The 25,528-nt window shown below is 38.7% G+C and overlaps 1 protein-coding gene across 1 annotated transcript; it reads left to right on the top strand.

Moving 5' to 3' along the window:
• The first annotated feature begins 192 nt into the window (after nucleotides 1–192).
• ALDH7A1 (aldehyde dehydrogenase 7 family member A1) lies at nucleotides 193–25,528 on the top strand. Its single transcript, XM_034409983.3, has 18 exons — nucleotides 193–600; nucleotides 1,759–1,812; nucleotides 2,930–2,995; nucleotides 4,657–4,737; nucleotides 6,100–6,223; nucleotides 7,654–7,786; nucleotides 10,606–10,650; nucleotides 11,408–11,485; nucleotides 14,266–14,363; nucleotides 15,638–15,679; nucleotides 17,075–17,169; nucleotides 17,869–17,953; nucleotides 18,247–18,353; nucleotides 19,414–19,530; nucleotides 20,602–20,699; nucleotides 21,867–21,940; nucleotides 23,075–23,150; nucleotides 25,078–25,528. Exons 1-18 carry the CDS (start codon nucleotides 397–399, stop codon nucleotides 25,130–25,132), a joined length of 1,632 nt encoding a protein of 543 aa, XP_034265874.2. The 5' UTR covers nucleotides 193–396; the 3' UTR covers nucleotides 25,133–25,528.

Below are 25,528 nucleotides of genomic sequence, written 5' to 3'. Positions count from 1 at the left end.
ACCGAAAATAAAGTGTTTTATTATTTCTCGTGATGTAACTGTTGCTAATTGCCTTGAACTCCTCCAAGGCGGCTCCCTAGATGGCTCAGTGGCTAAGACACTGAGCTTGTCGATCACAAAGGTCGGCGGTTCGAATCCCTTGTATAGGTCTCCTGCGTGAGCAGGGGGGTTGGACTAGATGACCTCCAAGGCAGGGCCTTTAAGGGGCGCCCCAACGTGCAGAGAGGATGCGCCGAGTCGACGGTAGATGGAGGCGTGACTTAATTGGTCCGTCAGGCAACGGAGGACTGAGCGTTTTGCCTTCGCCAATCCGGGCTCTGCGTTTGGGGGTGGGCTCTTGACGGACGCCTCTTTGGCCTATGGGTGATTTAAAGGTGCCACGGCCCTTTTCTCGCTATGCTGCTGCAAATTGGACTTTCGGTGCTCGCCAGGCGTGCTCTGCTAAGGAAGAGCGTCTCCTTCCCCGCTTCTTGCAATAGACCGGCCGCTTTCATGTCGACCTTGCTGATCAACCAAGCCCAGTACGCGTGGCTGAAAGAATTGGGGCTTCGAGAAGAAAACGAGGGAGTTTACAATGGCTCCTGGGGAGGAAGAGGAGAGGTAGGCTTGCAAGGCGGGGTGGGAGCCAGTTTGACGGACAGCCGTAAAAACCGAAGGAGGAATGTCCTGCGGGCGCTTTTTGAAGTTGTTTCTCCAGTTCTTTGAGACGTGCATCGCGTCTGAGGTTTTGAATTTGTCGTGGGTTTTTTTCCTTTGCATTTTAAGTAACGTATCCACGTCTCAGAATTCAGGTTGCAGCAGCCCATATTGGAATTGGCAGAAAGAGACGAGTCCCGGTTTCTTCATTCTTTTTATCTCGGCTCAGAAAGAGAATGAGTGTCTTTCAATCCTGCAGCTTCTTTTGGCTCCTTCCCTCTTTTGTGACTTCCATCAGACCTAAAACATTGCAGACCGTGTACTTTTCTGACTTACCCTCGTTATAATATTTCTGCATAACTTGACTTTATGGTGATGGTCAGATGGACCAGTGCCACACTTCGGTACCTACAGGTATTGGGGCTTCATATCCTGGAAACCCTAATCGATGTAGCCAAAGCTGTTGTGAAATGTAGCAATTGTATTTCCAAGGCACAAGCACTGTCATTTTGCAGCCAAGCAACTGAGACTAAAATAATAGGTGGCATGTGGCTGATTAGTAAATTCCAAAGATGACCAGGATGACTATCACAGAACTGATGAAAACTTAGAAGCAATCGCATTCTTCTTAGTTACCTGCTCAGTGCAGGATCTGCAGGGTGGGATGTATTACAGAATCCTTCTGTTTAAAAGCTTCTAGAGAAGGAAAGCCTGCTGCCTCCAGCTGTCATCTCAGCCTTGTCCTAAAGCTGATGCTTTTTCAATTAATATGTGGCTGAAACTTATCTTCCTTGCAATTTTTTCTTTTGGGTCTGAGCTTTCCCATGGAAGTACAGAGGCAATTCTGCATTTCAGGTCTTTGAAAATCACCCACATGTCTTGCTGTTATCTTTTTTTCTTCCGAATTTAGCATTCAACTACTTGCATGGATTGATTCCTGGACTTTTGCCTTTTGCCCGAACTCATTCTGATTTATCAGTTTCTACAGTGTGACTCGGCATAAAAGTCACTCTATTGATATGGGTCCAGCCAATGCCACAAATTGTGCCAGCTTTTGATCATGAGGTTTATGATTATAGGGTTGGTTACTAAATGGGACTGAAATGTTTTTTTTTCCTTTAGATTGTGACAACATACTGTCCTGCAAATAATCAGCCCATAGCTAAAGTTCGCCAGGTAAGATTTTTTAACTGTATATTTGACTCTTTAATAAAATTATTATTATTATTATTATTTATTCAATTTATATACCGCCCTTCTCCTAGTGGACTCAGGGCGGTGCACAGCCAAAACTAAAATACATAACAATACAAAATTTAAAATTAATTAAAAGAATTATATACTTTGGCCCGAATTAAAACAATGCGAATTAAAACCCATTAACAGATTAAAACTAAACAATTAATAACCATTAAAAACTAAAAAAGGAGGCGGGGTTCACGCCAGCCCTGCTTGCTGGAAAAGAAGAGTTTTCAGGGCACGGCGAAAGACCTGGAGATCCGATATCCTTCTTATCTCCGGGGGCAAATCGTTCCAGAGGGTGGGAGCTGCCACAGAGAAGGCCCTCCCCCTGGGGGTCGCCAGCTGACATTGCCTGGCCAACGGCACCCTGAGGAGTCCCTCTCTGTGGGAGCGTACTGGTCGGTGGGAGGCTATCGGCGGCAGAAGGCGGTCCCGCAAATACCCAGGTCCTATGCCATGGAGCGCTTTGAAGGTGGTAACCAACACCTTGAAGCGCACCCGGAAGACCACTGGAAGCCAATGCAGCTCACGCAGAAGAGGTGTCACATGGGAGCGACCCCTCGCTCCCATAATCCCCCGCGTGGCTGCATTCTGCACCAGTTGGAGCCTCCGGGTACTCCTCAAGGGGAGCCCCATGTAGAGAGCATTGCAGTAGTCCAGGCGGGAAGTGACGAGTGCCTGAGTGACTGTGCGTAAGGAATCCCGATCCAGAAAGGGACGCAAAATGCATCATTAGGGGAAAAATAAGCAGATTTCAAGGCTGGAATGTTAAGAAACTTCATGAGATGGGTAAGAAATGCAGACTAGTTAAAAGCAAACCAAGTAGAAAATATAGGTTACCTTTTCTCTCCCCTCCCCTTACTGGATGGAGGTTTTCTGTAGAAATAGGGCTAATCGGTGTTTTAATAACAATAAAATCCTCAAACTGAACTTGATTACAGATGACTTTATGAACACATCTGTTTAGTTTCCAATTCTCCATTGACTTATGAGAAGCTGAGTCTTGTGTTATCACTATGTCCATTGCAGCATTTTTACTGCTTGATTTCAGGCAAATTTGGAAGATTATGAAGAAACAATAAAGAAAGCTAAAGAAGCTTGGCAAATATGGGCAGAGGTGAGTTAAATTTCTGTATATTTTCCTGAATTGTTATCTGGGGAGAAATTATTTTTCAGTGGGTATGACCCCTAAGCCCATCAGGAGAAATTTATCCTAGAAAGTGCCTTACACATTTTTGAAATAAATAAAATTAAAACCAACAATTTGAAGTTTTACCTGAAATGTATTTAGAAATGCTCTAATTCAGTGTTCAAACTTGGCAACTTTTAAAATTTGTGAACTTCAACTCCCAGAATTCCCCAGCCAGCAAAGTTCCCAAGTATAAAAAACACTAACCATATCCTTAATGGCATCATATTCAAATTAGATTAAGTGGCCGCATCTTGAATGCTAAGGATGGTTTTGATAGGGACTCTAGTCTGTATTTTTTCAGAACTTGTTCAAATGTTCATATTTCTAAATCGTACACGATATGAAATCTGTCAACCAACACAAATTTCTATAGAAAGAGGAATAATTCGAATTTCTTTTGCCACTAGTATCAACTAGTGTTTTTTCCTATGTGCTTTTAAAATCTGATCCTATTCATTCAGGTTCATTTGAGAGTAAGTTTAAGTATATTTCGTAGAACTTCCTTCGACTGAAACAATGCATGATATATTAACCAAATAAATGTTGGAATATGACCTTCGTTAACTTCCATTCTGCTGGTTCAAGTAACTTGATGACTAAGTTTTTGAGGCATTTAAAAATAGTATATGGGCTGAAGTGGTGCCGTGGTTAGAATGCAGTACTGCAGACTACTTCTGTTGACTGCCGGCTGCCTGCAGTTTGGCAGTTCAAATCTCACCAGGCTCAAGGTTGACTCAGCTTTCCATCCTTCCAAGGTCGGTAAAATTGTTGGGGTCAATATGCTGACTCTGTAAACCACTTAGAGAGGGCTGTAAAGCACTGTGAAGTGGTATATAAGTCTAAGTGCTACTGTTATTGTTATATTTATTTCAAAAAGTGTACAGATAGTCCTTGCCTTGTGACCACAGTTGGAACCGATCGGAATTTTAGTTACTAAAAAAAGGCATTAAACTTGTAGACATGTGACATTTGATTTTATTACCATTTTTTCCATGGTTGTTAAGTGAATCACCTCGGTCATTATACAAATCACATGGTTAATAAGTGAATCATATGATAATTAAGTGAATCCAACTTCCCCAGTTCACTTTGCTTAGCAGAAGCCAGCTGGGAAGGTTGCAAATTGAAGTTATGTGACTTCAAGATGCTCAACCATTGTAAATGCAAGCTACTTGCCAAGCACCTGAATTGCAATCATGCAACTATGTGTGTGTGTGCACAATGGTTGTAACTTTAAAGACTGGTTGTGAGTCACTTTTTTTAGAGGCGTTATAACTTTAAACTGTTGTTAAACAAATGGCTGTAAATTGAGGACTACCTTTAATGGTAAAAATGGTAAAATGTGTAAATAGACCGGACAGGATTTTTTCATTTTTCCTGATTTATGTCATTGAATATTTTAATTTTCACTGTAGCAATTTCTATAGTTTTGCTGGTATTACCAATCCGGTGTAGGCTTTGTTCACTATTCATAGTGGTTTAAAAAAAAAACACCACAATTTTATGTCCAGAAATATACATTGTATGAGTTAGGCAAAGTATGCAGGATTCTAAAGGACTTAAGCAAATAATTTTTCTTTTTATAGATTCCTGCACCTAAACGAGGAGAAATAGTGAGACAGATAGGAGATGCCTTAAGAGACAAAATCAAAGTTTTGGGAAATTTGGTAAGTTTTGCCATCGAATTGATATAATCCCTAAATTAGTAAAAAGAAATGCAGACAATAATTCCTGTTGTGTTGCTTCTGGAGTGCGTTGCTAATTTAATCAATTAGATTTCTAAACACTGACAGATGCCCTTATGCTGATATGACAACAAACTTGATTTCTTTTAGCAAGCATTGATTAAAGTTGAAGACAGTAAGTGCTAGAAATATACACAAAAAGGAGGCATGTTTTTGCGTTCCGAACAAAACAGCTTGAAATATTCCAGTAAACTTCCTAAATTGGTTACTATGAGAGAATAAAAATGTAAAAATAGGAATTTAAAGTAAATTAAGCATATCATTTCATCTGGGATAATTGGACTTTTTCCTCCAAAAAATTAATGATTCCAGATTTCTATTGTTGGTTGAGTAGCAGCTAGCTGTCAGCATTCATTACCAATCTACCTATTAACCAGTGGTGAAATGTAAAATTTGTTACTACCGGTTCTGTGGGCGTGGCTTGGTGGTGTGGGGTAATATGACTGAGTGGGCGTGGCCAACTTTTTTTTTTAATTAAAAAAAATGCTTTTAAAGCCTCTGACGATCCCAGCTGACTTGCCTGATTGGCAGAGGCTATTTTTCCTTTTAAAAACATTTTTTCTATAACCTCTTCAGCTGAAGAGGTTGTAGAAAAAATGCTTTTAAAAGCCTCTGATGATCCCAGCTGAGCTGCGCGATCATCAGAGGCTTTTTAAAAAACTTTTAAAAGCATTTTTTCGGCCAAAGAGGTTGTAGAAAAAATGCTTTTAAAAATAAAAAAAAAAGCCTCTGATGATTGCGCGGCTCAGGTGGGCAATGGGGGGGGGGCAGGGATTTTTGCTACCGGTTCTCTGAATCACTCGCCTCCATCACTACCAGATCGGGCGATCCGGTCCGAACCGGGAGAATTTCACCCCTGCTATTAACCAATGCAAACAACAGGGTTTTTAAAAACGTTTCGGTCTTCTTGACTCATAGGACAAGGTGATAAAAAAGGCATTGGGTGCCTGTGTTTTGTCCAACAACAACAAAAATGCTATTCTTGCATCAGTACTTCTTGTGTTTTAGTTTATCCTCGAATTCAGCATTACAGAGCACAAGAACTGGGTGTTCATAGATTAGACTCATTAGATGAATCCAGACAATTCCATTACATTAGTATTTTCATTTACACCTGTCAATCACAGCAGCATGAGCAGTTGATTGGTTGCATACATAATGTAATTATATAAATAGAAAAAGACATATTTCTTCCTGTAAGGTATTCTATTCTGTAAGGAGGATCTAAGGAAACTGTAATTATTCATGTTCCATGTGATTAATGTTTTCCTTTAATGCCTTTAGGTATCATTAGAAATGGGGAAGATCTTTGTTGAAGGTGTTGGTGAAGTCCAGGAATATGTAGATATCTGTGATTATGCTGTTGGTTTATCTCGGATGTTTGGTGGACCCATGCTGCCTTCAGAAAGTAAGCCTGCATTTTTGCCTGCATAAGAATTTTTTCTGGATTAAAGTAATTTGATGTAGAAAATCTCAGTAATAGAATGATGAATGATTTTGGACATAGGTAATATTTTAGGTTTCTATTCTTCTGGAAAAGCCCAAATATTTTCTTATCCCAATCAGACATTATATCACCTTTGCATAAACTTGGTCAAATATATAATTTATGGATTTTCTCCAGTCTGTAGGAAATACAAATGACACAATAGTTTCTACCTCTATATAAATATTCATCCCTCTCCACCGATCTGCTCCAGAGAGAGAGAGGGAAAACAAGGAAGAAAAATCACTGTTGTACCAGTGAAAATCTTCAGTGAGGTTGTATATATCTATGCTTGTAATCTTTGAGTTACAACTGCAATTGGGACTGATCTTGGATGAATAAAATGGGATGTGTGACTGCATCACTTAGTAACTCCTGTAGTCGTAATCCCAGATGCATGGGTCATTAAGCAGGAAGTGATAGAGTCCCACTTAAAGAGTGGGGCTGTTCCAGGGAAGTGTGGAGGCTCGGCTCAGGTGCAGATGTGTGCGACACTGAGTGCAGGTGCAAGAGGGATAGAGAAAAGTAATGTAGGTTGTGTGTGATTACAGGTAGGCTGTGGAAAGAGGGTGTGGGGTGTGTGTAAGTACAGGGAGACCAGAAAAAGAGGGAGCAAGGTGCATGTCTGCAATGCCAGGAAAGCTAAGGAAAGAGGCTGTGGGGTGCATGTGAGTGAAGAAGGAAAGGAAGGCGCAATGCATACAAGTGGACAAAGCCTAGAGTGGAAGAGACTTATTCAAGAGACTTGTGCCCTTTCTTGCCATTTTTCCTGTTGATTTTGCTTGTGGGAAGCTGGCAGGGAGGGTCGCAGATTGATTGTGGGATGCTACAACCAGTAAGTGCAAGCTGGTTGCCAAGCACTCGAATTTTGTTTATGTGTCTGCTGCGGTGCTGCAACAGCTGGAAATTTGGGGACCAGTCACAAGTCCCTTTGTTCGGTGCTGTTGTAATTTTAAAGAGTCATGAACAATGGTCATAACTTGAGGATTACCCGTATGTTTATTTGGGAAGAAAGTTCAACCTTGAGAATGGAACTGTCACAGAAAGTTGTAGTGCCATGTCTGAAAACCATATTTTAAATTCACATGCATTTGGCCTGCCTATTGATTTGAGCCTTTCTTTGGAATGTTTGATCCTCGGGTTATTTCTCTATGATTGCTAACTTAGATAAACTTGCTGCTTGATCTAGGGCCGATTTTAGTAAATCCCCCTAACAATAGAAGAGTTGTTGTAACAATAAGTGTGGATACTTTTTATATATATGCCTGATCTCCTGGGACAATGGGATAGATAAGTAAAAAAAGAAAGAAAAGCCTGTGCTTTCCAAACAAAACTGCTGTTTTTGCTTTCAGGACCTGGACATGCCTTAATAGAACAATGGAACCCTTTGGGATTAGTTGGCATCATCACAGCCTTTAATTTTCCAGTTGCGGTTTATGGCTGGAACAATGCAATTGCTCTCATCTGTGGCAATGTCTGCCTGTGGTAAGGCATTTTTTCCCAGTTTCCAGATTAGTGTTTTCGGTGGCAGCCTCCATACTTTACACATTATAAAAATGTTCGTGCACATAGACTACAATGAAAAGAACAAAAATTCAAAATGATATAAAACCAATTTAGTAAGCAACAACCCTTCATGATGAAGGGTAAGCCTTTCCTTCCTCTGGAATTTGGTTAGATTTTTAGCACTAAAGGCTGTTCCTATGGGGAAGGAAATTAAAATTTGATTCCTGGCCTTATGACAAATAGGTGCTGTAGAAAGACTCAATTTAAAAAGAGCTGGGAAGATTTATTGGTGGCAGAGGAGATAATTTGGGCTCAAAATGGGATTAATACTCTCAATCAAGTAATATTTAAGCATCACAAGAGAAAGTACAACTGCCGTACACAGCTGAATGGCAATGTATACAGATGCCGAATTCACATTTGAATTCACATTCAAAGCCCAGTTTTACCTCAAGTGTGTTTGCACTATTCTGGATAAGGCAGGTTCTCTAATCTAGGGACTATTCAGCAAGTGAACATATTGTCTGTACTCCACAACCTGGAGGTAGTCAAGAGTACAAAAATATACTTAGAAGGCCAGTTTTCTTCTTTCAAGCAAAGCACTGCATTGCCAGATTGATGCTTTATAGGGAGTCCTCTGTTTACAACCACAATTGGGACTGGAATCTTGGTCACTGAGTAAAGCGATTGTTAAGTGAGACACCCGTCTGACTGCTTTGCTCAACAACCTCAATCCCAGTTCTCCCAGTTGTAGTCCCTAAATGATAGTGCTGGTCGCTAAACAGATGGAAGGAAGATGCTGCCTGCTGAAGGAGGGCAGGCAGCTCCCATCCATGCGTGGAACGGAACGCCAGCATTTGGCTAGAAAAATGAAGTTTGGGTCTTTGCAATCCCTGCTGCGTTTCTCCAAGCCTGCATGGGAATCCCTCTTCTCTCTGTGCACAGAAGGCAATTCCTGAGTTTGGCTGGAGAAATGAAGAAAAACGAGTTTTGTTTTTGCAGTCCAGTGAAAGATTTCTGGGGAAGGGAAATCCTTTGGTAGGAGCAGCTTGCAACTTTCCCTGACAGCTTCCCTATTGGCTTTCTGGGGAAGGCAGCAGAGAAGGTTGCAAAATGGTGATCGTGTGATTGTGGGACACTTGGGAATCAGTCATAAGTGCAAATAGGAGGCCAAACAGATCACAATCAGATGATGTGGGGGAGGGGCACCATTTTATGATGCCCGATGATTGATTTAAGATAAACCATAAAGCACCGTTTACGATCCGTCATAACTTCCAAGGGTAGTTAAAACCGCTGATAGTACGTCAAGGACCACCTGTATATATATTTTGCTTTAATTTATATGCTGCCCTTCTCCGGAGACTCAGGGTGGCTTACAGTGCATTAAGCAATAGCCTTCATTCTTTTGTATATTTATACAAAGTCAGCTTATTGCCCCCACAATCTGGGTCCTCATTTTACCTACCTTTGAAAGGATGGAAGGCTGAGTCAACCTTGAGCCTGGTGGGATTTGAACTTGCAGTAATTGCAAGCAGCAGATGTTAATAACAGTGCATTAGTCCACTGTGCTACCAAGGCTCTTGTGGTTATGTGCCATTTGTAAATGGTACAAAAACATAGGATATTGCAACTACTAGTTGTACAAAACAACTGTATGTCTTCAGGAAATAAGTTGATATTTTTATCTCATTTACAGCATTCATATTCTAGTTAACAAATTAGATATTAATATATATTAGATGGCATTTCTTTAAAAGGGAGTGATAAAAGTCAGCGATCCTTTACTTACTGAGTTAATACTGCAGTAAACATGTCCTGTTGTTTCTTTGTTTCTCTATATGACATGGTAAGGAACCTGTCTTCCCTTCAAGCTAGCATAGTGTAGCTCCTGTCGTATATGCTGCCAAGATAACTGGCATGCCACAAATCACCCACCTTGTCTCTAGATAAGTCTTGATCATTAGGCAGCTCAGGTTTAAAAATAGCTTTCTATGCCTGCCATACATGAGGTGTTGCGGTTTGGGTCTTTGTTAATAGAGCAAGCAAACCATCCTCACGCTTTGTGTCAGGTTGGTGAATGCACAAAGCCACCCCAATTTACGCTGCTACCAAGCTGTGAAATATGATAGTTTAAATGCAGTTTGTGAACAGCATCTGTGCTCAAGTAATTGAGTTGAAAAAGTAAATGCTGTAAGAGTGGGAACAAACATACTTGAATAGCAACCACATGGTGAGGGTTTTTTCTTTTTATTGTATGTCAGCCTGACAATTCCTGCACGGGAGTAGCTAATCGATTTTAGAAACAAATGGCCAAATAAGTTGTTAAAATAGCGTTATTCATATGAAGATAATTCTAAAAATAAGAACAATAACAGGTGGAGTCTGGAGGAACTCTTTAGTAGATTGTATGAGATAAAGGATAATCATGTGATTAATTTTTCTTTTGCTATGACTCAGATTATGATGTGTTAATTTTTCTGAAACTGCTTTTCTGTCAAACCCTTTAGCACAACTCTCAATTGCATTGCCTGCTGTGGGTTTCTGAGGTGCATTCTTAGACTTGGAATTGGCTGTTTAAAACTTAGATAAGGACATATAGAAATCTCTTTATGATTTCAGTAGGTTTGGTTTTTAGGAAAAAAACTTTTTATACTGGTAATTATCCCATTCTTCTGTAGTTTTCTGTGCTTAATAAATGTAACCATATGTCTTAAAAATACCATATATTATTCATTTTAATTTGGATTATTCCTATGTCTAAGAATATTTATCTTCCCTCCTCCTTCCTTCTAAAGGAAAGGTGCACCCACAACATCCCTCACCAGTGTGGCTGTTACGAAGTGAGTTTCTTTCCTTTATTGATACAATTTGCATGCAGTTTCAATTTTGTTTTGTCTTCTGCATTGCTTCAAGAAGCTTGTTGTTTGTTATTTTACCTTTTTGCCCTTTTTCTGAGTTGGCTGCCTGGACATCCAATGGTATGCATGCATACATGAAGGCATTCCAGATTTAAAACCTCTACAGTGAGGTGATGTGGAAAGTAGAGGTAGTCATCCACTTACGAATGGTCACTTAGCAACTGTTCAAAATTACGACAGCTTCCCTCCCAAAGCTACTTACAATCCGGTTTCAAAGTTTAGACTGCTACAGCACACACACACACACACACACACACACACACACACACACACCAGCAGTCATTTGCCCTTATGACTGACACTCTGCCTGTTCCTCCACCCCATGCTTCCCTGCTGGGTCCCTGCAGACTCTGGGCCTGCTTTGCCAGCCCATTGGGTTCCACATGTTCCTCCCCACCTAAGTCACCATATTGCTCACTTACCTTTTGAAGATCTCCAGAGCTCAGGAGGTCAGGGTAGAGAAGGACGACAGGCCGCTGAAGCCCACTTATTGAAGTGGGCCACTTCAATAAGCAACACTTCTCTCTTCCATGAAAAGGAATTGTATTCAACAACATCTAGATATGCTTGCAAGATGAAATTGTCAAAAGTGAAATCTTATTTGATGTCTATCCAAACTTATTTTATTTTCCACATTGGAAAGATTGTACCATTAATGAATGTCTTATTTGATTACCAGAATAATTGCACAAGTCCTAGAGAAGAACAAGCTGCCTGGTGCTATTTGCTCTCTGGCTTGTGGTGGAGCAGATATTGGGTAGGTACAACATTTTTAATATTATGTAGACAATTTGCAGTACTACCAAAATCATGTTATTTTTGGTTTGTTTCTAAGGGTGCATAATTCTGTAGTTCTCGATCTCATGATCCATAGTCCATTGGATTTGTAGTCCAAGGTTGGAGATATGATTCTGACCTGAAAGAAAAAAAGTTAACGTCAGATCTTCTCTCTTGCCTTTTTTTCAGCTTCTGTAGAACCTTCAGAAGTTGGGAAGTTCTGGACAGGCTTAGAGGTTTTCAGTTCTATTCCCCAAACCTGAAATATGTTGAATCTGATTCAGAACTGGTCTAAAGAAGCTCTTCTCATTGGGAAAGTTTTTTTTTTAAATGACAGAAAGATGCAAGCCTGAGTCCAGTGTCACTTCTCCATTGTGGGCCTCATCCATTTATCAGAGCTTTCTAGAGTATAACTGTTGTATTTCTGAAACTTAAGGATGCCACTTTCAATATTTGTGGTGTCATAGCAGTATTTTTAGAAAAATATATTTCTTGTAGAAGGGATGAAGAGGGAAGAGAGAGGTAGGCAATGGCCAGAATATTAAAAGTCACACAATGACTGACTGGGGTTGTAAGTACCTGGTGCAAATCCAATTCCCTTTTTTTACAATTGGACTACATAAATTAATTCCCAATCCCCAGAATCTCAGGAGTAATTTCTCGTCTTTAGCGATCAATCACTCTCTGAATTTCCCCTTCCCAATTTACTAATTATCTCTACTCTGTTATTTGATGGTTCTTATACTTCTTTTCTATAGTTTTGGCTTACCTTTTGCCTACTGTTTCTGACTAAGTACAATGTATTTGTTTTAATGCCCCAGATAAAGTATTGATGCTTTTTCATGATTATGTGCTTACGTTGATGCATGTGTAGAGGAATGCTAACATCATTCCTTAAAAACATCCATCTCCTTTTCCTTACTCTCAGCTTCTGTATCTGAAATCTCACAAGTGTATCCATCACAGAAAAGGTGATGGCTACAGATTCCTTCTGTAGAATAATTTGTCCCCAAATATCCAGATTGCCTCTTCCCTATTAAGCAACTACTCCACTGTCCCTATTGAGCAATTGCTCAATTGTCTATAAGCCTCCTAGAGTCACTGAAAGTAAGTGGGTGGCCATATAAATTCTCTAAATAAATAAGTTGCAGAGCTGCGAAGACAACTCTTCAGGAAAGTACTGGGGACAATGAAGTTTAACCAACCCTACTGAGTGGGACATTTAGCTCCATCTTTCTTCCATACTGTTGGCTGAATTTAAGAAAGGGGATTGTTATATAGAGTACCACTTAAATCACTGTTATATAAGAAAATAACAATTTTCAGTGGACATAGATTGGTCCAATTCCAGGCATAGAATTGCAGTTTAAATGTGCTGCCACTGGTAGAATGATTAGAAAAAGTAGTTGTACTGAAAAGAAAATGAATCTGAATTGACAAATTGTTTCTCCATCAATACGATTTTATAACGGATAAAATGGATTGTTTGCTCTTCTGAAACTTTGGTGGATCATTCATTTATGTGACATTGTCTTGAAGCTGAAATATTTTTTTGAAATTTTGAGACAACAGTGAAGAAATTAAGACATGCCTTTGTTGTTGAGAATTGTAAAATACAGATTGTCTTTCTATTTATAGGAATCAATATAGTACATAGAAGTATATAAGCCTTTCTACTGTGTTATTTTTAAAAATTAGTTTGGAAAATAAAATCTGGTTAGTACAGTGTGAGCATTTTAATTACAAGTTGTATGGAATTAAAGGTGGGAACCTAGAAAATTTACAGTCCAGGACACTACAAAAGAACTTTTTTTTTTTTTAAATTTGATTTATATGCCGCCCTTCTCCGGAGACTCAGGGCGGCTTACAATGTGCTCAGCAATAGCCTTCATCCTTTTGTATATTTATACAAAGTCAGCTTATTGCCCCCACAACTGGGTCCTCAATTTACCTACCTTAGAAAGGATGGAAGGCTGAGTCAACCTTGAGCCTTGGCGAGATTCGAACCTGCAGTAATTGCAGGCAGCTGGTCTTAATAACCAGCTTAATAACAGGGTGTCTTAGACCACTGTACTACCAAGGCTCTTTTTGAAACTGGACCTGCTGCACAGCCTTACTGAAAAGGTTTGGGGAGAATGAATAGAGTTCCATTTTTTTCTTTCCGTAGTTGTCTCCTCATCAGAGGTGGGTTTCAGCAGCTTCTGACCAGTTCTGGAGAACCGGTAGCAGAAATTTTGAATAGTTCAGAGAACCAGTAGTAAAAATTCTGACTGGCTCTGCCTCCCAAGTCAAGTCCCAGCTGATTGGGAAGAAATGGGGATTTTTCTGTCACCTTCCCCTGGATTGGGGAGGGAATGGAGATTTTACAGTATCCTTCCCTGCCACGCCCACCAATCCATGCCACGCCTACCAAGCCACACCCACAGAACCGGTAGTAAAAAAAATTAAACCCACCACTGCTCCTCATTCTATTTACCAAATGTAGGACTTCCTTCCTATGCATAACATCCATATAGATCCATATAGAGCAGAACACTAAAGCATTTGCCATTCTATTCATGCTGTATAAATATCAACATTTTTGAAAGAATTTTCATTTATCATGAAGGAGCAAAATGATATGGAGAGTGTAATAGAACATTATCAGCTATTCCATTGTTATTGCAATAGATCTTAATGGTAATTAACAAGAACTGCTTTCTAGCTCTACTTTTTCTATTACCACTCTATCTGAAAATATTCCTGTATTGTCTTGTGTAGCACAGCAATGGCAAAAGATGAGCGCATTGATCTGCTTTCCTTCACTGGCAGCACCAATGTGGGCAAGCAGGTAGCTTTGACAGTCCAGGAGAGATTTGGTAAGTATAATATTACAAAACTTTTCTCAATTTCTTTTAATGGCTATAGATGCATGAAAGAGAAATGACCAGCTTCAAGTTAATTTGCAGATGTATTAACAAATTGTGGTATTGGCTTATTGTTCAAAGTCATTGTTTCTATTACCATTGAATTCAACATTCTTGGAGAGATTTGAGTTTCCTTACCAAGAAAAGATAGTAAGCCCACAAGTGCCTTATGGGACATTTTTCCTGTCCCCTCAAACTCTCTCATTCCTATTTCCTGCCATATATTGACCATTGGTGAAATATGGCAGCCATGTTTTCCACTGCCTCCTGTCTAGAAACTCCTGTTCCTTTTCTCAATGGAGAATAGAGGAGTTATTTTTAAAGTCACTCTCTCCAGTGGATTAGAAGAAGAGGAAAGGTAAGGTACCTTCCAGCAGGGAGTGCTTGCCAAGATACACTTGGATACACTGTAGTGAGAAAGTATGGATTTATTGAATCTTAAACAACTCTTTCTTAATACGTGGTAGATTGTACATGCCCGAAGGCACACAGCGATAGCATATACTGCTCTTTGGCAACTCCTGTGTGTTACATGTTACCACTGAGACTCAAATAACAAAATAGGTTGCAAATATAGTACCCTTACTTCAAACGAAACAATAAAAACAAAAGAGTTTTCACAAAACTGGGTTAATGTAATGGGTCTGAAAGAATATTGTAAGAGTGAAAGCTACAGTTCCTCCCTATGCAGGCATTAATCTAATTATTCTGATTATTAGTAAGATAAGCAGCTTAGAGTTTATGCTACAAATAGTAGCATAAGAGCTACGTACTTAGCAAAAGAAAATTTCTCAGAGCAGTTTGTATGAAAAATGTATGGAAGATCTGTCTGTCTGTCTGTATTTATGAAGAATGGATCCTTTCAATACTTGCCATTTGTGCCAATATTCTCCCAGTTTCTGTACCAAAGACTCTGTCAAGAAACATGTTCAAAATCTTCTTTTAAACTGTTTAAACTTTAATTTTTGCCATGGCTGAGAATTAGAGCAAAACATAAAACATTAAACCTAGATGAAATGTTAACATGCACTATTTGTTCATAAGTGGCTAGCAAAAATGAGTATTTTTTGGTTATGTAAACTAAACAATTGTATATGTTTTGTTAAACATTTTCATTTCTTGGATTCACATTTTTTTAATAAAATTATGATGAGATGATGGAAGGTGGGCTAGCATAAATGCTAGTTAATGGCTAGATTAATATGATTTACTGTTTATTTTAATAGGACGATGTCTGTTGGAGCTTGGTGGAAACAACGCTATTATTGGTAATTAATATTTCCATTTAAATCGGATAGTAGTGTTTACTAATTCTTGGCTCATTGAATATGTACAGAAACTAATACTGTACATTGGCCAGATATAGGCTTTTTAATGGTCCATTTGAATAGTTGATTAAAATGCAAAAAATGTTTTGCTAATGGACTATTAATGCTTGAGTTTGCTTTTTGAATTATATGCATATTATTTTTTCCTGGCAACTCTCACTGTCTCTACTTTTTTTTTCTGCTTCATTATTTGGTTATACTTTCTTCCAGTCCACAATTCAATAATCTACTAATCTCACTGCATAAGGTGGGTAGATAATAATTCACAAAGTGCCCTTTATTTCTAGTCATCAGCTGCCCTTTTTCTCTTTTTCATCTTCACTTTGGTTTATACAGCAGAAGACAGTTAATGCCTCTAATGACTGCCCGAAACTTGCTACTTTCCCTTAGCAATCATGGTATTGCTGGCCTGCAAATCTATTCTGACCCACCAAGTTGATTTATCCAGTTTCTTGAGTTTTGAGTAAAACCCCTTCTCAAAGCTCATTGTTCTCAACTCCACCCCCTCCCCCCTGCCCCGGGATTGCCTGCTGCCCTAAGTGTGCTTTATGTTTCTCGTCTCCCCTCCCTTGCAAGGATAAAGTGGGATGAAGCTAAAACTGGCTTCATCAGATGGTCTTGCTGGCATTTTGAGTCCCGTATTTTTTCTGTGTCATAGGAAAAAGTCATAGGAGAAAGTCAGAGTACAAGTTGGCTGAATCAGTGGTGATAACAGTATCCCTTTTCTGACTGCCAGAATTCATGAATTCCCCATTGAACCATGCACTGTCTTCTGGAACAGAAGAGTGGATTAAATGGGGTTGTGACTAAATGGCTTGATTGTATTGGCCCTGTAGATAAGGAAAAACCCTGGATTTAGTCTCTGGATTAAATGAGTTATGGGAACCAAGGGCTGAGATTTTCAGAATCTGATATTACTATAAGTGGAAGGTACCATACTGAACTATACTGAAAACTTTAATGTTCTGGTGGCAATAGGAATTATGCATGGAATTTTAAAAATTCCATTCTGCTGCTGCTGCTGCTAATTTTAAGAACTTTCTGCTTTGGAAATCCTGTTGTATTTTTCTCATCATCAAAGGGAAAAAAAGTTATTCTTTCCAACTCTTTATGGAGCTAGAAGACTTCCTTGAATCAAAACAAAGTTTGTTTGATAAAGTCTATCTCACTGATCTTTGCAGATGTTTTGTTTTGGCTATAAATGTGTCTGATATATTTAGAATAAAAATTGTTGACTGACTTTCACCAGTAGTTGTTGCTTAATTCCTTGTAGTTGGTATTTATTTTGCTTATATTTTGCACTGGACCATCATGTTCTGCTTCTGTTCCTTGCAGTATTTGAAGATGCAGATCTCAACCTGGTCATCCCATCTGCCCTCTTTGCAGCTGTGGGTACAGCAGGCCAGAGGTGCACAACTTCTAGGAGATTGGTAAATAATATCTTTGTGTATTTTGATATCTGGATTGATGGACTGATAGATAAGTGGACAGACAGATAATATATATATAGACAGATCTCTTACTCATTCTCTTCATATTTTCTGCATAATCTTGATAGTAATTACGAATTTGTGCATACTACTGCTTCTGACCCCGGCAAATATACTGTAATATTTTCCCATGGAGATATTTTGGGTTTTTTTACTTCCTGTCCTATTTTCTGTTCAGTTTAGAACAAAATAAGACAAAGTTTGTATAACTTCAACCCCCAGTTTGAAAAGGTATAAGGAGTAATGTGATATCTTTTACTGCTTCTTCTCAAATGTCCTTCCAATTCTATCCTGAGTTGCCAAATATCAAATTGAAAATAAAATGCTTAAGTACACTCAGGCACATAAAAGTGGAGAAAAGTTACTTGTCATAGCTTTACAAAAGTTAGAATCTAGAACAGAGGTCTTCAAACTTGGCAGCTTTAAGACTTGTGGACTTCAACTCCCAGAATTCTCCAGCCAGCATAGCATAGCTGGCTGGAGAATTCTGGGAGTTGAAGTCCACAAGTCTTTAAGCTGCCAAGTTTGAAGACCTCTGCTCTAGAAAAATCTGGAAGATCTTCAGAAGATACCATAGTTTTCCATAGGATGTTGAAGTTGTGCTGTTATTGCCAATAATATCCATGACTTTCTGCTTAGTTTTTGCATGAAAGCATCCATGATGAAGTGGTGGAAAAACTCATGAAGGCATATGCTCAAGTCCGTATTGGAGATCCATGGGATGGTAAGAGTTTCATTTTATTAATGGAAGTAGACTGTGATAGTTCTTGGTTAAAATCTAACTACTTTTAGTGTTGTGTTCAGGCCACTTCAGAGAACTCTTTCCTTTGTTTATAATCAGGCCCTGATGTATCATGTACTAATGAATTATATACATGAATAACCATGTATACAACAAAGTTGTTTCAAGCAATTCCAGATGTAGCCATGAGCTTTTTAAATAAATATAATGGATTTGTCATTATATTCTTATACGTTTTATTTGGATTTCACTTTGACATTTTTTTTTAATTGCAGCAAACACCTTATATGGTCCTCTTCATACAAAGCAAGCAGTTAAGATGTTCCTTGATGCAGTGGAAGTAGCCAAACAGCAAGGTGGTTCTGTTGTCTGTGGTGGGAAGGTGATTATTCTCATTTACACTTATAAAATAAAACTTAAAAACAGTGATGTCGAAGAATCGGTGGGTTGCTCCCGGTTCGCACTGGTTCACAAGAACCGGTAGTAAAAATTTGTAGTAGTTCAGAGAACTGGTAATAACATTGGCTGGCCACACCCCCGAACCGGTCCCTGGCCCGGTCGCCGCTCACTTACCCCGTTTCCAGTCTCCGGAGGGCCGGGGGAAGCTGTTTTTACCCTCCCCAGGCTCCAGGGAAGCTTCCGGAGCCTGGGGAGGGCGAAAAACAGCCCTACTGGAAGTCCAAAAACGGGCTGTTTCCAACTTCTGGAGGCTTCAGGGAGGCCTGCTATGCCCAAAGCGGGGTGCGGGCGGGGGGTGCATGCGCATGGGGCAGGGCACGCGGGGGCACTGCATTATGGGTGTGGGCACACGCGCATGTGCCCCCCTGCGCTTTCCCTGCTTTTGGCATCACTGTCATAGGGTTTCCTATTGATAATTGGTAATCTATCCTATATTGTCCTTGTCTGGATGAGTAGGGTTGTTGCTGTGGTAACATAGTGGTTAGAATGCAGTACTGCAGGCTACTTCTGCTAACTGCTGGAGCTTGCAGTTTAGCAGTTCGAGTCTCACCGGCTCAAGGTTGACTCAGCCTTCCAGCCTTCTAAGGTGGGTAAAATGAGTTCCCAGATTGTTGGGGGCAATATGCTGACTCTGTAAACCGCTTAGAGAGGGCTATAAAGCACTGTGAAGCAGTATCCAAGTCTAAGTGCTATTGCTATTGCCAGTTGTCTCTTTAAGAAGCTACTTCCAAAGAAAGGGAAATCGTCTCTTTGATATGAGCAGTTAAATGAAGATGACTTTTCTGACTTTCTGAAGACTCAAGTTACACTTACATATTTCTGACAAACCAATATTTAGAATTGCAGTTGTATTGTTGCTTTTAGGTATGGTTTGTATGTTGCAAACACAGCTGTTGATGGAATTTTATGCAGTAGATATTTTCATATGTAGAGATTGATTTGGCTGAAACTTGTGGTATTTTTCACTCTCTTTTAAATTTAAGGTTATAGAGCGTCCTGGAAACTATGTTGAACCAACCATTGTGATTGAACTTCCTCATAATTCTTCAATTGTGCATACAGAGACATTTGCTCCTATTCTCTATGTGCTCAAATTTAAGGTAAGTAAATCAGCTCTTCAGTTAGATGCTAGCAAGGTTATAGCAACTTGAAATCGAAACAACTACAATAATAGCATTGGAAGTTACAGTATTGCAGTTGCATGAGTTTCTCTCCTGTGTTGGATGTACAGTAAATATCTCAAGTGCTTGGGAATTGTTGCTGGCAGCCCTGTGGGATGATCCAAAGACATTGTACAGGGTACATTGAAAGATCAGTGCTATGATAAGGCCTCCCTGATCTGGGACCAATATGAGGAGTACAATGAACACTGGAAAAATGAGTATTTCATCATAACATCCTGCTTGCTTAATAGTTTGAAGCACACTTCAGTCTTTTTGTGACTTTACTAGGCCTTGCACATACCGTATTTTTCAGAGTATAAGATGCACCTTTCCCCCCCCAAAAAGAGGGTGAAAATCTGGGTGCATCTTATACTCAAATGTAGCCCTGCCCAGCTTCGCAAATGGAGATTTCAGAGGCTGAAAGAAGCTTCAGAAAAAAAGCCTCAGAAATGAAGCTTCAGAAAAAAAGCCTCTGAAAGGCTTTTATCTAAAATATTATGGCAAGCAACAAAAGAAGAATCGGTAAAGGTTCTAACCAAAGTATGCTAACAAATCTGAAGAATGACAATAACCAACAGATCGGAAGAGGTTAATCTATATACCAATACCAAAGAAAGGAGATTGAACAGAGTACAGATATTCCTTCAGAATAAAAGCCTCTGAAAGAAGCTTCAGAAAAAAAGGATCCAAACAGAGCTTTGGGGAAAAAAGCATTTTTTTCTGAAGCTCTCTTTTAGAGGCTTTCAGAGGCAGAAAAGAAAGCAAGGCACAGAGCTCCCAACCAACGAACAGCTGATTGGGGGTATTCCGGAAGGCCGATCCACCCGCCAATCAGCTTTTTTCTTAGTTTCCTCCCCAAAAACTAAGGTGCGCCTTATACTCTGGTGCATCTTATACTTCGAAAAATACGGTAGTTAAAAGTTTTAGAAGTTCTGATTTATCATCCTAGTTTTGTGGTTATATTTAGTGCTAAATTCATGTAGGTTTTTTATTTATTTTGCTTTCCAGACAGAGGAAGAAGTTTTTGGTTGGAACAATGGTGTGAAACAAGGCTTGTCCAGCAGCATCTTCACTAAGGATTTGGGCAGAATATTCCGATGGCTAGGGTATGAATTTTCCCTTTTCTTTAAGAGGGAAAATATGAATCTGCTTAAAATATGACATAATTTACTTATTTACTTTTTATTTCTCCTCTTTTTAGACTATTCATATACATGGTGTATCCAAAGTCAGGTTTTATAGACAGACTCCACAGAACATAGACCTAACTTAATTGTATAAATAAATGTAATGTTTGAATTGTTTTTATTTTCTTCTAAACTTTCTAAACAAATAAGTAAGTAGTGCTTCCTTTATTCTCTTGTGGTGTTTCTCAACCTTGCTGAGCACTTCACAGAATTCTGAGAGTTGAAGTCCATGAATCTTAAAGTTGCCAAAGTTAAGGAACACTTCTTTAACTCACGATCTTTGTACATTCCTAAGCACAATAATATTGAGGTGAAAATAAATACTAATTAATAAAGAAATTGTTCTATAGGGCCTGACTTTTGGAACACATTGTATATTTCTATTTTTTTTTTAATTTTAAAAAGCCAAAAGACAAACAAGCAAGCATAGAAATGAATACACACGTTTAAAAAGTGATAAACAGATCTGAAAGAAAATAAAAATTTGAAGGTTACATAAGAATGTATGTGGTATCTGTTTATGCGCACACACACACACACACATACACACATATATACATACACACGTGTGACTTTAAAAATACAGAGATTTTAAACATTTGTATAGACAGAGATGCTCTGTCGTGGAAAACATTTTAATATAATCCAGAAATAGTATTCTGATTTGACGAAATTTATTTTTCACTATAGGGTTTCGCAAAGTTAGATTGGATCTAGATTGTAAACCAATATAAGGATTTATTATGAAAGACTATTCAGTGATTCTCTGACTTTTTCCACTAAAAAGACCAGTTGGCTATTATTATCAAAGATAATAACATGTATCAACTTGTTTTCCATCTCGCTGACACAGTTCAGAAATATCAGAATGAATATGATGCAATTTTAACAAAATATAATGCCACCTATGGCTTATTATATTAATGATTTCTAATGCTTTGCTGAAATTTATGTGGCCGCCTGTGCCTCAAAAGTGCAGATGAAATATTCTAAATTCATATCCCTGATAATTCTCTTGAAGTTTAAGAATTTCCAGGGAATTCATATTAATTACCGTTTAGTAAGCATCTTTTTCTTTCTCCCTAGGCCCAAGGGGTCAGATTGTGGAATTGTTAATGTCAATATCCCCACCAGCGGAGCTGAAATTGGAGGTGCATTTGGTAAGTTGTATAGATATAGCTAAATCTTCATAACTTCGTTACCCTATACATAGAACAAGTGCTTGTAAATGTTTCAGGATAATTCTGTTCTCTAATTGCATTGAAGTCAGAAATACATTGGCTTCATATGCAAAATTATCTCTGCAGAGCGTGTGTTAAGTAATGACTGAACAAACTAATATATGTTGGTGTGTTAATGGGGATCTGCACTTGGATTTCTTTGTAGGCAATTCACACTTCTGCACTCAATTCTCTCCCTTGATAGTAGGATTGGAAACAATTACTTTTTCAAGAATTGGATACTACTTCATGGCCTCATGTGATGATGCAAGTGTCTCCCAGTTCCCCATCTCTTAAGATCTCATATATGAATGCTGACATCTCATGAGATTTAATGAACTAGTTTGGAATTTGGGCTAAATACAGTATATATTTAATCTATTGTTTAACTTGGATAGATGTCAGGTATATTGGAGAACACACTCTGGAATGTTTGGGAAAATGTATTGTTTCATCTGATAAAATTATTCTAAAAGTGATCTGTGCTGAAGAATTTGCAGATTACGGATAGTTCTTGTTTAACAACCATTTGTTTAGTGACCATCCAAAAATACAAAAGGGCGAGACACATGCCTGAAGTTGCAGAGGCTGTTGCAGAGTCTCCACAGTCACGTGATTGTGATTGTGCATGGCAGCCCATTTCATTGGGCAACCCAATGAAAGGTTGTCAAGCACCCCGCAATTATGGGATCACCATTTGCAGTCTTCCCTTGTGGCTTCCTCAGAAAGTCAGTGGGAAAGCCAGTAGGGAAGGTTGCAAACTGCCTCCTTCTGATTCTGAAAAAAGTCTGGTCTGAAATCCAAACAGGATTTTGGCACCAAACATTTGCAGCATGGAGTGTTTGGAGCCAGCCCACAGAAATTGGAGAACCAGAGTTCCCCCCTCTGCCAATAATCCAAGCTTTTTTCTCCAGGGTAGTACCGGAATTGCCCCCTACCCCCCATCCCCCCAATGCACAGAAGGGGACTTCAACATGCTATGAAAATGTGTCATTTTTATGAGACCTAGAAATGCAAAGTAGCACTGCTTGGTTGGTTTTAGAAATACCATTTCTATTCTCTTTCCTCTTCTAGGAGGTAATAAACACACAGGTGGTGGAAGGGAATCTGGTAGTGATTCATGGAAGCAGTATATGAGGCGATCTACCTGGTAAGATCTGAAGAGTTTATGTACGCATAAACTATTTTTCCATAATTTCATCCAGATACTTTTGTAATTTCCCAGGCCTACCTTGATGATACTTGGTGTAAATGTTCTCCTAATCACTCTAAAGTTTGGAAGAGAAACTCATAAAAGGGCTGGGATGTAGAATCCCCTTAGAAAATGTTTTAAAAAAAAGGTGAAAGAAGGGAGAAAATATTAAGTGCACAAGAAATTATCTTAATACATGCATTTAATTAATTTAGATGACATTTCATTTAATTGTAAAACTGAATTAAATCAAATTTAGTTCTCATTTGGACCCTGACTATTTTGGGCTACTAAGCATGTCCCTCAAATTTTAAGGTTGACCTCCTTTTGTGTCTCTCTCCTCTAGAGGCACATTTAAGGCAATGCAGTAGTTCTAAATGTAGGATTTGCAGCAAACTATGCTTATTCAGCTAATTTTCTTGCAGAGGGGACTAGCATACTCTGCTAAGAATTTTAATAATTTGACCTTAAACGTAATGGTATATATGAACTCAGAATAAATATAAACATGTATATACTAAAAACTGCATTTTAGAGGATTTTATGTTTTATATCTGATGACATGCGAGATTTTGTGAGGAAACTGCAAAGAGATTTTAAGGGGAGTCAAGCATAATATTATTTGTGAGGTGGCTGAAATGTTTCTAGGTCATCTTTAAAAGACCATGGCAAACACTTATTGAGGTGAGAGTAAGGTTGCTGCTGTGCTGACAAAATTTTGCTTGTTTATGGCGAAAGCAGCTTTAACTGGTATTTAGAATATGGAAGATGGCAATAACTGGTTTTTGGACATAAAAGAGATAGCAACATACACATGTGCTTTCTAGTAGGGTGTGCAGAATGTTCTATCCTGAAATATTCCTGTTTTGGAATATCTATGCATATTTCCTCTAATCTGATGCAGAATTTCCTTCATTCATTTTCTTTAATTAAACAAATCTGAAGCCTTAGGATACAGAATGGTTCACTAATTGAAATCTGATGATCCTACGGTAACTTGTTCTATGGTAGGATACAGAATTGTTAGAACTATTCCTATATGTTCCTTCTAATTCTGTTCATCCTGCCATTTTGATATATATATTTTTTAATTTGATTTATATGCTGCCCTTCTCCGGAGACTCAGGGTGGCTTACAATGTGCTCAGCAATAGCCTTCATCCTTTTGTATATTTATACAAAGTCAGCTTATTGCCCCCACAACTGGGTCCTCAATTTACCTACTTTAGAAAGAATGGAAGGCTGAGTCAACCTTGAGCCTTGGCGACATTCGAACCTGCAGTAATTGCAGGCAGCTGGTCTTAATAACTAGCTTAATAACAGGGTGCCTTAGACCACTGTACTACCAAGGCTCTATTTACTTCCATTGTTAACTCTATTAGATACTATGTAGCAGTTCTGAATTAAAGAGAAACATTAAAATTAAAAAGAGCGAGTTTGGTGTAATGGTTAACGTGCTGGGCTTAGAATTAGTAGAGTGTGAATTCTAGTACCGCTTTAAGCATGAAAGCTGGCTGGGTGACTTTGGGTCAGCCACTTTCTCTGAACCCAACTCACTTTAAAGGGTTGTTGTGAGGGAAACAGGAGGAAGGAGTATTAGATATGTTTGTCACCTTGAGTTATTTTTAAATGTAAAAAAATAAAATGATATGTGGTCATGAATACAGAAACTTCCTTAGCAAACCTGCATATTAATGGTTCTTTCCAGTATTATGACACTGCCTTGATGTACTTCCAATTGAATCCATGTTCTCAACTCTCAAAATGTCTTTTAACCTGATTGATTATTCTAGAAACACTATGTTGAGCTAGATAAACATTTAGTTTTGTCTAGATGGGCTTTTTCTAAAACCTGCATATTTTAAGTTTTCTGTTTTATCTTTCAGCACAATTAATTACAGCAAAGATTTGCCTCTTGCTCAAGGAATCAAATTTAATTAAGAGGCAGGTGGAAACACTACCTTTGGTGAACCTTGCAGTAAGAAACCAAACATCTATTGATTTCAAATCCACAGTCAACAGCTACCTGAAATATCAAGCATCAAGGGTGTTTGTAAGTGCTGCACTAGTCTCAACCAGAAAATTCAAATTATGTTATGTACGCCAATCATGTTAATAATGTGCCCAGACTCTGATTATATGCAGTGGAGGGCAGATGAAGACTTTGGCAGTGAAGTAGAATTTGGATTATGAGCTACAAAATTTGGATTATGAGCTGCACAAATCCTAAAATCCTATCTTTGCCACATTGGCAGTGCAATGGCAGCCAATGTGTTTGGAAATAATTTATTTAATACTAGCTTCACTGCAGAAATAAACTTTATAAAGCTCTTGTTA

This window comes from Pantherophis guttatus, chromosome 2 (genome assembly GCF_059756535.1).
Source record: "Pantherophis guttatus breed Tessera chromosome 2, ASM5975653v1, whole genome shotgun sequence".
NCBI classification, from domain to species: Eukaryota; Metazoa; Chordata; class Lepidosauria; order Squamata; family Colubridae; genus Pantherophis; species Pantherophis guttatus.
This window is presented reverse-complemented; position numbering and strand designations above follow the sequence as displayed.